At 43.2% G+C, this 15,488-nt stretch overlaps 1 protein-coding gene across 5 annotated transcripts in view; it reads left to right on the top strand.

Moving 5' to 3' along the window:
• The window catches only part of LOC308474209 (uncharacterized protein), a 29,222-nt gene extending 14,593 nt beyond the window's left edge, over nt 1-14,629 (top strand). For 3 of the 5 annotated variants that reach the window (XM_081000351.1, XM_081000350.1, XM_081000352.1), the window contains 3 exons: nt 8,830-8,972; nt 12,771-12,832; nt 14,453-14,629. In XM_081000351.1, coding sequence (XP_080856477.1) covers nt 8,830-8,972; nt 12,771-12,832; nt 14,453-14,460 — 213 coding nt within the window. In that variant the 3' untranslated portion in view covers nt 14,461-14,629. Of the gene's footprint in view, nt 1-8,829; nt 8,973-12,770; nt 12,833-12,855; nt 12,949-14,452 lie in introns of all 5 variants that reach the window. The other 2 variants (XR_013984546.1, XR_013984547.1) reach the window with 2 other exon arrangements.
• Nucleotides 14,630-15,488: the final 859 nt, after the last annotated feature.

Below are 15,488 nucleotides of genomic sequence, written 5' to 3'. Positions count from 1 at the left end.
ATGGCTATATACTATCTTCCAGATCAGCAGGCCTCTGAATAATAACAGCTCCTAGGGAGCAGTTAAGACGATTGCCCTCATATCTAGCTAGAGAGCTTTTCATGCTCTTCCTCATCTCCAGAATCCCAGAAGCATCTCTTTGGCCGCTATAGGAAACAGGATTCTACTCAAGTAGACAGACCTTTGGTCCAGCAGAGTTATTCCATTTTCTTAATCCCTCTGTACTAGTTTAAGAGACCCTCTCCTCCTGTATATAACATATACTCCTAAAACAGCCTTGCAGATAAATAAACAAACCCACAAAAGGTACAAACTCCACCTAGCAGGCTGGAATGGATTACTCTGCACTGGTCAGACTTTCCTTCCTCCATGTCTAGTATAGAAACCAGGTAGGCTGGTGAAGGAAGAATAGAATGATCCACACCTCTTCTGCCAGGCTGTTCACTCGCCTACATGGATTTTTGGGTCACCTAGGGCTACCAAGTACAGGACACGGGTGGCGCTGTGGGTTAAACCACAGAGCCTAGGGCTTGTTGATCAGAAGGCCAGCAGTTCGAATCCCTGCGACGGGGTGAGCTCCCGTTGCTCGGTCCCTGCTCCTGCCAACCTAGCAGTTCGAAAGCACGCCAGTGCAAGTAGTTAAATAGGTACCACTCCGGCGGGAAGGTAAACAGCGTTTCCGTGCACTGCTCTGGTTCGCCAGAAGTGACTTAGTCATGCTGGCCACATGACCCAGAAGCTGTACGCCGGCTTCCTCGGCCAATAAAGCGAGATGAACGCCGCAACCCCAGAGTCTGTCACGACTGGACCTAATGGTCAGGGCTCCCTTTACCTTTACCTTAGGGCTACCAAGCAAGTTGTGAAATTTGAGGCTGCCCTGATCTATTCTGTGCCCCTGTGCAGTTAAAGTTGCTGGCTGATATACTGCACTTGAGCCAGATGGATGCAGAAGACAATACAAACCTTTGATGAACAGAATACAGAAGTGGATATAAAATGTCAACAGCAGCAATAGCACTAATGCAATGCAAAAGAAAACTGTTGAACTGGATTAGTTTGGGGGGGCGGGGAGAGAGACAATGATCAAGCAATTCTTTCAAAAACTCTCCTTTGTGGTTACCTAACATGCCTGGAATAAACTCCCAATTACGAGCTATTGCAGCAACATCTACAGGACCTCAAGAGGCTCCCAAATTACTAAACTACAGCCAAGGTCCCCTGGCACACATAACAACAAAAACAAAGGTAACAAACCAGAGGCAGAAATCTTTTAAGAGAGTTAAAATAGAAGGCTGCATTTTTCTTGCCCCTCAAGGGTTTCCAAATGCTGCCCCAGCAGCTTCCTAACACTTTATTTCAGCAACACTTTGAAGCTCTTTAAGAAAATTGGGATAAATAAGTGGCGCTGTTTTTTCCAGATTGCAGCCAATAAACTAGAACTTTTCCTACTTCCCTGCAGTGATTAAAGCCTGTAACCACAGCAAACGAAATGGCTATATAAATCCAGATTGCAAGTGTTACCTCCCTATAGGCAAGAAAATTAGAAAGGAAGAAAATCCCAGCCTCGTAACCCCTCCTCTGCAACCACAAAACATTTCAGCCAGAAAAACATAAGAAGTAATGAAGCTGTTGCACATGTTCTCTGAGCCGTTGCTTTATTTTCATCTGGCTGAACTATTAAGGGAGATTACATGACCCCCCTCTGGGCATGGAAAGATGTGGAGGGAATCGTGAGCAGGCTCTGTTCCTCCGTCATCACCTGCACATTCAAGCCAGTGGCAACTGATGCCCATTGGAACTGGTGGGCTGGAAGGCAGGGAGCCAAACAATAGGCAGAGCCAGAGCCAATGGCAGGCAGAAACCAACTAATTCTAGCAGACCCTCCAAGTGTCCCTATTTTCCAGGGACAGTACTGGATTTACAGAAGGCGTCTCAGTTTCTGATTTGATCCCAGAATGTCCTGCTTTTCTTTAAAGGTAAAGGTAAAGGGATCCCTGACCATTAGGTCCAGTCATGGCCGACTCTGGGGTTGCAGCACTCATCTCGCTTTATTGGCCAAGGGAGCCGACGTACAGCTTCCGGGTCATGTGGCCAGCATGACTAAGCCGCTTCTGGCAAACCAGAGCAGCGCACGGAAACACCGTTTACCTTCCCGCCAGAGCGGTACCTCTTTGACGTGCTTTCGAGCTGCTAGGTTGGCAGGAGCAGGGACCAAGCAACGGGAGATCACCCCGTCACAGGGATTCGAACCGCCAGCCTTCTGATCGGCAAGTCCTAGGCTCTGTGGTTTAACCCACAGCGCCACCCACGTCCCATTTTGCTTTTCTTTAGGATGTCCCTATTTTCATCGGATAAATATTGGAGGACATGGAATTATGCAACCCCGTAGCAGAGGAGATAAGAAACTATACAACCTCTAGAAGACATCTGAAGGCAGCTCTGTATAGGGATTAAAAAAAAATATATTTAGTTATGCTTTTATAACTGTGTATGTTGGAAGAGTGGCTGGACAACCCAGTCAGATGGCTGGGGTATAATTAATAATAATAATAAATAATAATAATGGGACATCCCTATTTTCATCAGTGAAATGTTGGAGGGTATGTTCCAGTTTCTGCCCCCCTCCTCCTCCCTGCTTAGTTCTATAATGGCAACACTGAGTGCCACAGCCTGGACTGGATGGCAGGTGGCGCCTGTCTGGAGGCAAAGCAAGTTTGGTGGAACAATACCCAATTTGCCCTAATGGACTAGGCTCCATGTACTGTAGATGCATGGGTGGGTGGATGTGCATAGAGACCATCTATTTGAAGAGTGGCCGTTGGCCAAACGGTCTTCCCCTGAGTGGAAGCCACACCCCACACCCCAAGCAAGTTTTACTCCCTTTGTTGTAGCTTCACTGCATGGATGTCAGGAGGCATCTTGGAGATGCAAGGAGATGTGGCAGTGCACAGCAAAAATGGAGCTGGCCTGCCCAGCTCCGCAACCCCCTCCATACCTTATTTCAACACATGGAAGAAGTTGTGTTCTCCCCACATCCTGTGTTATTAAAGAACACCCATATTAGACTCACCAGACGATATGGCATATACATTTTGTTTTGGTCGGGCGACACATTCTGAATGCACCAAGTAGGAAAATCTATAATACATCTCATCAAAGCACTGAGGGAACAGAAGGACTCTATAGTCTCTCAGATGGCTTGCATAGTTTCTTAAAAAGCAAAGGGTAACACTTGTCTGACTGACACACTAAGCAGGGAATTTTTCCAGCTCAGTTAAGCTTTATGGGTTGATAAGCAGGAAATGCAGACTCTTAAAAAAAAAAAAGTTATGCGGGACATGATTTCAAATGCAAATAAGGGCACTTGCAAGCTGTTGTAAAATTCTGGACAGTAGAATGTCTGACTGCAGGCAACTTTTTTTTAATGCTTCCACCCTCAGTGGTGGTTGGTGTTCCTCGTGGGACTGCTCACAGGGTTGCTGCCAAGTTGTTCTGGTTTTCTCCCCTTTCTTCTCTCTTGCAAAACTACTGTGGGCACGTAAGTATTGCAATTTAAGAAATAGCACCTAACTAAACTAAGAAGCATCTTACTCTGGTTCAGAAGGGGTCCCTGATGTCACAATTTCTAGAGTCGGTTCAATGCCAAAGAAACTGTACGTTACTCAGAAATAAGCTCCACTGAATTCCATGGGGATTGCTCCCTTAGAAGTACAGGATTGTAGCCTGAATTTGTTAATCTTCAAAGTGCCACGCAGGACTGTTAACAAGGGACCTGTCACCCCATAGATTTCCAGATTTATGGGAAAGGTTATTGTGCTCTCCCATCTTACTCACTTCTACATCTTTTGCTTCTAGAATGTGGACTTGATTTAGAGATGATTTGAGAGTTATTAATGAGGGTCTTTGGGGGATTAAACTGGTTTCGGGCAAGATCTGTTGAGAAATTACTGTAAATATGGACAAGCAAATTATAGATCTGGAACAGGATGCCAGTTAATTGAAGATTAATTGAATGAATTGCTGAATTGGATGCAACTGTTCAGCTGCCTTCTATATAACCTTTACATTCTAAATATTCATCTGTACATATAAATTAGCACTTACAAATTTGTGTCTATACCTCCCCCCCTATCGTTGAAGTGCTTAGCAACCTCCCTGTTTAAGATAATTTTAAAAATCTACTTTGCAAGATAAAATATTCTATGGTTGTAACACCAACATGAGTAGTTAAGGCCGCAATCCCAACCCCACTTACTTGGGAGTAATCCATATTGAATTCAGTAGGACTTACTTCTGAGTAGATGTGGTTAGGATTGCATTTTAAGTAGTTGGCCACATCCATTTTTCTCATGCATTGACAAATTTGTCTTTTCCACCACATTTTGGGAATTCATAGCCATAAAATTAAAAATCAAGCTTTTGTCCTGTGAGTCAAGTAAAACTTGTATCAAGAGTGTTGCAGAAAATAACAGTTCCTGTTTGGGTATATTTTTAACATATCCAATGCTTCCCCCACCTTCCTCCTAGCAACTACTTGATGAAAATGAGCTGTGTTGGAAACACACTGTGGAAAATGACTTTCTGGAGATTAAAAAAACACACCTCTCCTGGAAAAGCATAGTTATTATCTAAAAGTAGTTTTGTTACACAGAGTGTGCCTATAGAAATTTTAACACAAAGGTCGTCAACCGCCCGTACATTGCCAGCATGTGAACAATTTAATTGCAATAATGACAACGTGCTTTCTCTAAAGAATAAATTGTAGCTGCAGTAAACGAGATCTTGCAAAAATAATGCAACTGAGCAACCATAACAAATAACCATTGTGGCAAGAATAATCAGGTGACCCTGTAGTTAATTCTGAATCCTGCTTATGTGACCTTTCAGGGATGAGGGGCGGAGGGTGGATTTGACACCGAGAAACTGAGATCATTATTCACGGCTGGTTATTAGAGTGCACAAGCAGGATTCTGCCATCTGATTGACTAGTTTGCTTTCCACCTCGATCCTCCTGTGGGGATTGGGGAGTTCCAGCCTTTCCCCCTCTAGCTTGCTAGACACCAAATGGACTGCAGAGTTGTAGGCTGAGTAAAATGAGGGCTGGCCCTGGTGTGATGGCATCTCAAGCTTCTGTTTGCTATCTTTGATTATCACAGTTGCCCCCTTGGAACAGGGAGGAGAAGAGAAGGTTCTGTGGCAGCAGAGAGGGGGGAGCAAGTGGCAGTTCTTACAGATCACTTTGCTGATCTGGGGAGCCAGTCCAAACCACTAGACTGAGGTTTTCTGACAATCCAAAGGAATACATGTTATGCTATAAATAAACAAACAACACATATATGATTTGTTTTTGTTTAGTCGTTTAGTCGTGTCCGACTCTTCATGACCCCCTGGACCAGAGCACGCCAGGCCCTCCTGTCTTCCACTGCCTCCTGCAGTTTGGTCAAACAGAAGAAGAAGAAGAAGAGTTTGGATTTGATATCCCGCCTTTCACTCCCCTTCAGGAGTCTCAAAGCGGCTAACATTCTCCTTTCCCTTCCTCCCCCACAACAAACACTCTGTGAGGTGAGTGGGGCTGAGAGACTTCAAAGAAGTGTGACTGGCCCAAGGTCACCCAGCAGCTGCATGTGGAGGAGCGGAGACGCGAACCCTGTTCCCCAGATTACGAGACTACCACTCTTAACCACTACGCCACACATATATAACACCACAAATGAACAACAGCTAGAGTACAGTGGAACCTCGGGTTACAGACGCTTTAGGTTACAGACTCCGCTAACCCAGAAATAGTACCTCGGGTTAAGAACTTTGCTTCAGGATGAGAACAGAAATCGTGCGGTGGCAGCACGAGGCCCCATTAGCTAAAGTGGTACCTCAGGTTAAGAACAGTTTCAGGTTAAGAACGGACCTCTGGAATGAATTAAGTACCTAACCTGAGGTACCACTGTACACTTATTCAAAGACAGGATAATAGTTACCACTGTGACATCTCTTTCTTTTCTTTTACTTTCAGAAGAAAAATACAAATACTTTCAAGCAATGCAAGCAAGTGTGGGATCACCTTAAGAAAATTTATTCTCCCTTAGAGGCAATGGAATTGATTAATAATGTTTAAAATGAACCAAGAACTGGAGCTACCCCCATCCTGCATGTTTAACTGAGGCACACATTTGTCACTGCGAGAACCCTCTTATAAGATGCATTCTTTCCTGTGTCTGAGGGTTCCCGCAAGGACAAATGTGTGCCTCAGTTAAAAACAAAAGGAAGTTTCCTCCTCTTCAGAATAATTTTCAAAATTATTAATTTGCAAAATGCTGTGGATTCAATTAATTAATGTAGCACCCATGTGATTAATCAACTCAGCTTTTTTTGTTCAGGTGTCATATAGTTGTCACGTGTGGCTTGACAGCTGAGATGTGCATTTTCAAGACCCACCTCATTCCTCCAACTATAACTTGTTTTAACTGTTTTTAATTCTGCATTTTAAATTGTCATAGTCCACTCTGGGACATGCTGTTGAAGGGCTGGTAATAGGTTTAATAATAACAACTAGAGGCTGTTGTCCCTGTTTGCTCTGCTTGCCAGACCCACCTACCTGCCAACCCCTTTCCCTCACACCTGGCCAACTCCTCCTCCCTTTATAACTGACCAAACCCTACTCCCTTTATGTCTTGCCCACTCCCTGCCTATCCCCTCACAATTCACCCCAAATCACTTCCCTTCCCTCACAGCTTGCCCCAACCCACAGTGCCTCACACTTTTAGAGGAAGGTGAGAGGACTGTTTGCCAGACCACTCTCTGAAGCGCCTTCCACCCTCCTTTAAACATCACTATAGTGATATTTTCCCCTCTGGACTCCATCTGCATTGTTTAAGTGACTTTGCTGACACCAATGTAAGCTTTGATTTGATTGTTTTGTGGGGATCCAGTGTAAAAATCATGCAAATTCAAGAGGATCCACTTGAGCCAATCACTCCATCTTCCTCTCCATTAGGGAAATTTTCGGTTGCACTAACTTCCTCCCCGACTCCCTTGGTTGTCATCTTAACCGCGTACTCTGTTGCCCTATTCTTCCCCCTACCCCATCATAAGAATTGTCTGCTGGATCAGACAAACAACCCATCTAGACCAGCATCTATTCTCACAGAAACTGACCAGGTGCCTATGGAAAGCCCCAAACCATGACCTGGGGTCGACAACACTCTACACACTTGTGATTTCCAGCAACTAGTATCAAAGGTGCACTGCCTCCGACAATGAAGCAGAACATACTCAGTGTTGCTAGAAGCTCTTTATAGACTTACCCTCCATGAATTTGGCCAATCCAAGTTGGTGGCCATCTGTCTTCTGCTCCACCCCCATCACTGTGTCTTCCTCTCCCTGGTCACTTCAGACACTGCCTGTTCCCACTCCCACTCGTGAGGCAGCTGCAGCAGTATCCCTCTCCTCTCTCACAATTTTGCTGAATGTGTCAGCCACCATCTTTATTTCTCAAGAATGCCTCTGGCCCCCATTACTTGCCTCTTTAATATCCTCTCTTAATTACCTCAGTGTCAGTTTCTGTTCCCGCAGGTGGGGGGTGGTGGCAGTTTTAAGTACTGATTTCCTCTTGTAGTCCCCCCCCCTTTTATTTTTATAACAAAATTGTTATTAAAAACAGCACTTTAGTTGTTTTTATCACCTATAACTGAAGCACTTAAAATTACAGGAAAACATCTGAAAAGGAACCTAATATCAAAAATGTGTTCACTCAATTATCCTTGATTGTATTTTACTGTGATTGACTGGCGTATGACTCAGGAACTTCTGTATTGCTCTGCATTTATTTGCTGTGACATGATGTTTTATAATAATATGAATGTTATTTATTCATTTATTTGATCCATTTCATTCCAGGCTTTCCATTGTCTAAATGTGTTAGACTTTAATTATGGCTTCTATTTAAGCTGGTAAAACGGCAATACATTACAATACAATGACTAATGGAAACATAGAATCACAGAATTGTAGAGTTGAAAGGTGGAGAGTTTAAAAGCTCTTTTTGCCCTGTGAGATCTTACAAGAGCATCCCAGAACTGGTGCTGGGTCCTTGTCATGGGTATGTCTATTTTTATTATGAGTAAAGATTATCTAGTATGTCCCTAAGGACAGACAATTAAACCTTTTACTTCATAAGCCAATTTCTTGGTCTTAAAAAATAATTACCATAGACACCAATATTTCTCTTAAAATTATTTAAGATTTTATTGATTACAACAGCTTAATTCTTTTTGGTTTGTTTTTGGTCTATGTCTAGGATACTGAATATGGAGCAAGGTTATTACATAAAGATAAGATACATTACCAGAACCTGGAGCAGGAGAATCTTCCTCAGACGCAGTTGAGTGCTGAAGGAGTCTGCCCTTACAATCTAAACATAGGGTATATATACTCATAATTCACTGAGAGTGAGAAAGGAGAGTGAGCTTTGAGAGTGGTAAATAACATTAAAAGAGGCACCCCCACATTCCACAGTGCAGAATATTAACTATGGGATGCGGATAGGAGCCTACTTTACCCCAGCCCTTGTATCAGAAGAGAAGTATATATGTTCATGTGGTTTTGTCTAACCTACTAGCATACAGTAATTCAAGGTGAGCTATTAGAGGTTAGGGTATTAAGCATTGAATATATCTGTCTATAATATGCAGGCAGGGGCATGCTCCAGAGAATATGAACTGAGAATGTGAACTGAGAATGTGAACTGAGAATGTGAACTGTCTTCTTAGCTTGATACTGCATGAGGCAGCTGTTCTATGAGTCACACTAATTTCCGGTGCCTTTTTTGAACAGACTGGGCCATCTGCGCAGACGCGAACTTCCTGGAACAGAGGAAACAGCCAGGCCAGCCGTAGGTGGGCGAGTGTGACGATTCATCAGTCCTGGAAGGGAGGACAGAGGACCAGCACTAAAGTGTCGGATGCGGTATCCCTCAGGTAGGCGAAGGATAGTACCAGGGGGAAGATTGTGCTCAACCCACTGTCGTGTGGCCGATGGGTCGGAGAAATCAGTAGGCCAACGTTGTGTGTCAGGGACCGGATCAGGACTAGAAGGAGCAGAAGGTCGTTCCTCGGATTGATCCGAGTGATCCGATGTCTTGTCCTGTGACATCCTATACAGCCCATGGCAAGTTGGGGAGCTCAAATATAAAATACAAATCTGTTGGGCACCCTTCCTTGAGGGGAAGGCTGAGTGGTAGTGCATCCACTTTCCTTGCTGATGATTCCTGGTTCGGCTCCTAGCATCTCCAGGTAGGGTGAGAGACACCTTTTTTCTGAAACTGAAGAGTGACTGCCAGGCAGTGTAGGCCAGGCACAGGGAATCTTTGGCCCTCCAGGTGTCACTGAACTGCAAATCCCACCAGTCCTGGTGGGGAGAAGAAATACATCTGAGTGGAATTTTCTGGTCTGTGTTAGCGAAATTGTTAGAAATCCCTAAGCACTGACACCAAATGCCTCCTTATCAGTCCTACAATGCCAGTTCTGGTGAGAACCAATGAAATACACTCATAGTCGAGTAGTGATTTCAGACTCAACAGACACCTGAGTTTGGGATTATTTTTAGAGGTTTACCGAAGGTTTCACTTTGAAAATAAACAAATTCTGAGCCTGTCGGTAAGGAACCTACTGAGAGCCTGAAGGTGACTCAGGAGAGTTCTCCAGGTAGAAGAGAAACCAGGTCTGAAGCAAAACACAGTGTAGTGAATACTTGACAAGATTACTTCAGCTACACATGTAGTGTTAGAGAAGCTATTCTGTTTGAAGAACCCAAAGGGAAGTGGTAAGATGAGGCTCATCTTACCTCTTAGGACATATCCACACTACAGATTTGAATCAGTTTAACAGCCATTGCCTGTCCCCAAGACAAGGGACAAGGGGAACCAATGGCCCTCTAGATGTTGTTGGTCTCCAGCTTCCATCAGTTTCAGTTACCAGGATGATGGGCACTTTAGTTCAGCCACTTCTGGAAGAGTTTAGTTCAGCTACTTCTGGAGGTCCTCTTTCTCTGAGCTAAGGATCTCCAATAGAGGATTCTCAGCATCAACCTCCCAAAGCTCCCATTCCCCACGTTTCTTGATGAGGACAAGCCTTAATTAAAGGTGGGGTAGAAAGAATATAGGGTGGTAGCATAGACAAGACCTTTGGATGGAAAACGTTGTGCACATAGAAGCTAAGCCAGGGAGAGGATAATAAGGCTCGTCCTCTGCCTTGCTGCAATGACAACACAATAGCCTTGCAAGAAAATTATGTTTGCTTTGATTTATGCCACAAGTGTTATTTGTCTTCCCCTTGTGCCTCATAATTACTAGCAGTATTACGGCAGCTTACTGGGTTCTCTTATTTAAAAAAATTAATGTCGAAGTGGGGCATAAGCTCTGTTGATTGTCAGTGCAACATGACAGAAAAGCCACCCAGGTAACCAAATGCTGAGGGCACAATTGATTTTCTGCCAGAGAGTCTACTGTTCTCTCGCTGTGTTCTCTTTTAAAATGAAAAATACAAGGCCGCTCCTCATGTTTTATTGTTGCTGTTTTTCCTCAGGACTGAATTTAATCCTGATAACTCAGATGTTAGTCTGCATATACTCTTTTGCTGAAAGAGAGCTTAATAAGCCTGTTGGCTATGAGCAGGGTGCTTCCTTCCAAAAATCCAGATTAACTATAGCTCTGAATTCTTTATGGAACTTTTAAGGTTATCATTCATTTTTATGTATAACCTTTCCCAAGTGCAAAGTGCTGTTAAGAATTTGAAAAAATGGAACAGCACCGACCTCATTTCATACTGAAATTCGCTTGATGATGATGAATGAGGGCGAAAGGTTTGCTGGAAGCATTTGGCCTGTCTCCCCTCCCCCCACGTAACACTAGAACCCGTGGCCATCTAACGAAGCTGAATGTTGGGCAGACAAAATAAAGTACGTCTTCACACGGTGCGTGGTTAAGCTATGGAACCTGCACCCACAAGAGGCTTCAAGCCTAAAATGAAGAGGACTGAGAAAAATCCTTTACAGAGAATGGGCACATGTTGCAAAATTTGTTAAGAGGTTCCATAGCTTCATACAGTGTGTGGATGGTGGGAATATTCAGAGGTAGTAATTTTATTTAGTTTCGGTGAACAGGGTTGCCAGCTGACAAAAAACCCAACCCATCCTGGCATGATCCGGTAGCTTTAAAGCCATCCTGATGTGCAGAAACAATCAGGGACTTTTTCATAGCATTTAGATAGGCATTATAATATCCTGGAAATAATAATGAGCGCCAACTGAGCTGCTGTTAAAGGCACAGGAACAGAGACTAGTTAAAACATTGGCTAACTGTTAGTGAAGGTGGAAAAAAACTCTTAAGGTGAAGAAATAAAACTATTTTTTTCTGAATTGCTCAAGAACACATGACTCAAGTCTAGAAAGAAACAATGCTCTTTCTAATGAAGCATTTATCTAGTTTATGATATATACCCCTATGCAAAGGGCCAATGTGGGAGGGAAGACACCGCTAAAATCCCATTTAATACAGGATTTAATATGGTTTAATAGTGTTATGCTTTGAGCTGCGATAAACAGTCTCCCTGAATGAGCCAAAACAATAATAAACTCACAGGGTCTTACTCTGAGCTGGAAGCTCAGTGGGAATTATTTTTTAATTAAGGAGAATTTGTTTCAGTTTAGCATGGAGCAAATACTGGTGACATGTTTCTGATTAATAAGGGTCATTGTAGTTGTAAGCAGACTCCACCTGCCTGCATGTGGCTATTAGCTTGCTTTGGAGAACATGAACATGCTGATTTGTCAGTCTTCTTAGATATGCTAGCAGCATTATTTTTCTGGCTCATTCGTTTGCAAACGAAGTGTAAAGATGAGCTGCTTAGTGGATTGGCAGGAAGAGGCAGGAAGGTAGACCTTGAAATGTAATTGTTGGTGATACCTTCCAAATAGGGAAGTATGGCACCTTATGTGGTGGTGGAAATATGGTTCACTAGTCAAACTTTCTATTCATACAAGGTTGTAAATAAACCTTCAGTGCAAAATATCTGGGAGCTCTGCCTAAAGACACAGCAAAACAAAACACAAGCTACATATTTTCATAGTGCATCAAAACTGGTAGGGAAAAGAACCTACACCGGAATATTTCTGGTGTGAAACGTTTTGTGATATTTGCTGGAAGCTACAGACCATGCAGATTGCTGCTTATGCCATGTGACCACCCCAAGGGTGGATAGATGCAAATCAACTTAAATGTGGAAGTGTGTGTGACAATCCTGATAGTGTCAAGAGCACAAACCATCCTGAATGTATATAAAAAGCTCATCTGGAAAGGCCCTATAGCTTTAAAACTCATTCAAAACACGTCATCCACCCAAGATTCCTGGCCACTCTAGTTTGCTTAGAGTTTCTGGGGATGGAAACTCAGAGAGGTAAGTTACGCTCCCCAGGATTCCTGGAGGGAATGAATGTGCTTCCTAAGTCAGGCATCCTAAGTCAGGTATGATTTTTCAATGTGAGTATTCATCTAGGCTAGGTGAATGGAATGTATGGCCTATCTTTAGATTCAACTTTTAACCTATCTCAAGTGCTTTATGTTCCTTGTACCTGAGTTATTCCTGTCTTAAATTCCCCAGTGTGATATAATCAATCATAAACTCTAAGAGCATAAAGAATGGGTGACTGTTGGAATGAATGCTGATTCTGCCTAAACTGTTGAAAATAGAACTGTAGATGTATTTTTTTTTTCAAATTAGAACTGTGCCTTTTACATCATCATCATCATCATCATCATCAAGTAGCAGAGTAAAAACATTAGGTAAGAGCAACCTTCCTTGCAAGTTGTAGGTTAACAGACATGCCAGAAGAGGTGTGATTGGCTGAAATGGCACATTCCAAGGCAGCTGTCTCCCCTGAAAAGACAGTAGCATTCTGGTAAGATCCCTGCAAATAGGTAAGATCCCTTGCAATCTTGTCACATGCCAGGGAACTTTAGACAAAAAAGAGGAAGCCTTGCCCTTCTGAGTGAAACGTTGGACATTTCAGGACAATAGTGACTTTGGAAAAGAATGGGAACCTTTTACAACTTATTTGCAGAAACAAAAAAAACAACAACCATGGACTCGTTGGCAGGATTTAAATAAACATTTACAATTTTATTTACAAAGAAAAAGAAATATAACAGGTGATAACATAGTATTATGTACAAACAGCAGAATGTAACATTTGATGTAATAAACCAGAAATGGAAGTTGGGGGAAGTCACAGGGAGGGGGGAAATTGGAAAATGAATGTTAAGTAATGACACTGGATATTTGTTATGAGAAAAGAAAATCAATATAAACTATTATTATTATTACTTTTAAAAAGAAACTTTGGACATTTCAGCATTAATTAAAACAAGGTAGGCTATGTGGGAGTCCACTTAATTGCAAGCCAATCTGGGATCATCTTCTATGATGAAGGGTGAGATAGACATGTTATAAAGGTATTATAATAATATAATTAAATTGCTTGGGGTGAGATTTGCCCAATGGGCTTCAAGCTGGCCAACCCAGCCCTAGAACATTTATCGCTCACATTATGGCTGTGCTGGAAACCCCAAGCAACAGTGAGACTCAGAGAAGCACAGAGGCACTCCAAAGAGCTGCCAAACACGCAGTGTGTGCCGCTCATGATCCACCAGGACTCTGTGAGCTGCTAAGGTTCCTGATGGTGCTGGTAGGCTTGCCAGGTCCCCCATGAGTCATCAAGCAAGTGCTGAGCAGCTGCTTGGGGAAGAGAATAATTCATGGGAAGCCTGTCTCTTGTTGATGACAAGCTGTGCTCTTGCTGTTCCTAAGGGCAAGCACTGCCTCGCTCAAGACACTGGGGATTTGGCAAATCCTGTAGCAAGAGAAAAGGCAGAACAGTCAGGGGCAGTGAAGATACAATTGTCCCATAGAGAATCTCTTAAACAATTAAGCTGTTTCTTGTTTTGGAACACGACATAAAACTGGCTCCAGATTCATGTGGACCTCAAGGAAAGAAACTGTTGGTAGGGACAACCAGTCTGCTTTTGCAGGTTATTTAATTCATGTCTATTTTATCCCATTACTAGGTTGATCTGCCATTTAATAAAAAAGTTCACACACAAAATCACAATAGCCTTGAATGCATTCTTCGTAAAATAGGCATTTTTGTATGCATTCTATCATAACACACACACACACACACACACACACACACACACACATTTTAACCTCAAATACAGATTTCAACATGTATTTTACTACTTTGTGGAACTGAGAGTTGTATCACAGAATCCAAAGAAGTATAAAAAAAAATCAAAGGACAACTGTTTAGTCCACGAAGAGTGAATCAGGTTGGTTCACTTAAAAATGAGGAGAAAACCCTTGAGCATCTGTAGCTAACAATAGTTCTTCCTCTTTGTCCCTAGATATGTGAGAAAATAAGACTGCCTCTGAGAATGTGCAAAATGCTTTTCCTACTGTGGTGTAGCCACAACTGGACTCAAAACATCTAAGAATGGATAAGGGAAGATATTTCCAGGGATAAGGCTGGTACTTCCAGACAGCACCTGAAATTTCTTATTAAACTGATATTTGTAGACCAAGCTAAAGATTACTGTTGATAGTATGCATGGAAATCTCAGCCCAATCTTGCACACTAGTAAGGAAGGCGGCAGAGACCCATGGTGGGTGCTGGCAAAACCTTCACCTCACTACTGCGTGGTGCTGGGCATGACAGGTCAACTGCAGAAATAATAGGTAAAGGGACCCCTGACCATTAGGTCCAGTCGTGACCGACTCTGGGGTTGCGGCGCTCATCTCGCTTTACTGGCCGAGGGAGCCGGCGTACAGCTTCTGGGTCATCTGGCCAGCATGACTAAGCCGCTTCTGGTGAACCAGAGCAGTGCACGGAAACACCGTTTACCTTCCCGCCAGAGCGGTACCTATTTATCTACTTGCACTTTGATGTGCTTTTGAACTGCTAGGTTGGCAGGAGCAGGGACCGAACAACGGGAGCTCACCCCGTCGCGGGGATTTGAACTGCCGACCTTCTGATCGGCAAGTCCTAGGCTCTATGGTTTAACCCACAGCGCCACCCGCGTCCCTGCAGAAATAATAGTATAAAACATTTATTTGAAAAAGCACCACATAACGGCTATGCTCCACCCTCCGCAGTTGGAGACAGCTTCTGAATACCAGTTACCACAGGAGGGGAGAGTGCGCTTGTGCTCAAATCCTGCTTGCTGGTTTCTCACAGGCATCTGGTTGGCCACTGTGAGAGCAAGATTCTGTTGCACATTATACTCTTATTGACTGATTTTACATGTGTTGTCACCCAGCTCAGCCATCACACAATCCACCTATAAAATTTTAAGCTGCATTTCCTATACTTTGCATTACCAGCTGGATCAAATGTTGGACTTAGACTGAGACAATACGGGTTCAAATCTGTACTTAGCCCAT

Source organism: Podarcis pityusensis (assembly GCF_964106645.2).
Source record: "Podarcis pityusensis genome assembly, chromosome: 3".
NCBI classification, from domain to species: domain Eukaryota; kingdom Metazoa; phylum Chordata; class Lepidosauria; order Squamata; family Lacertidae; genus Podarcis; species Podarcis pityusensis.
This window is presented reverse-complemented; position numbering and strand designations above follow the sequence as displayed.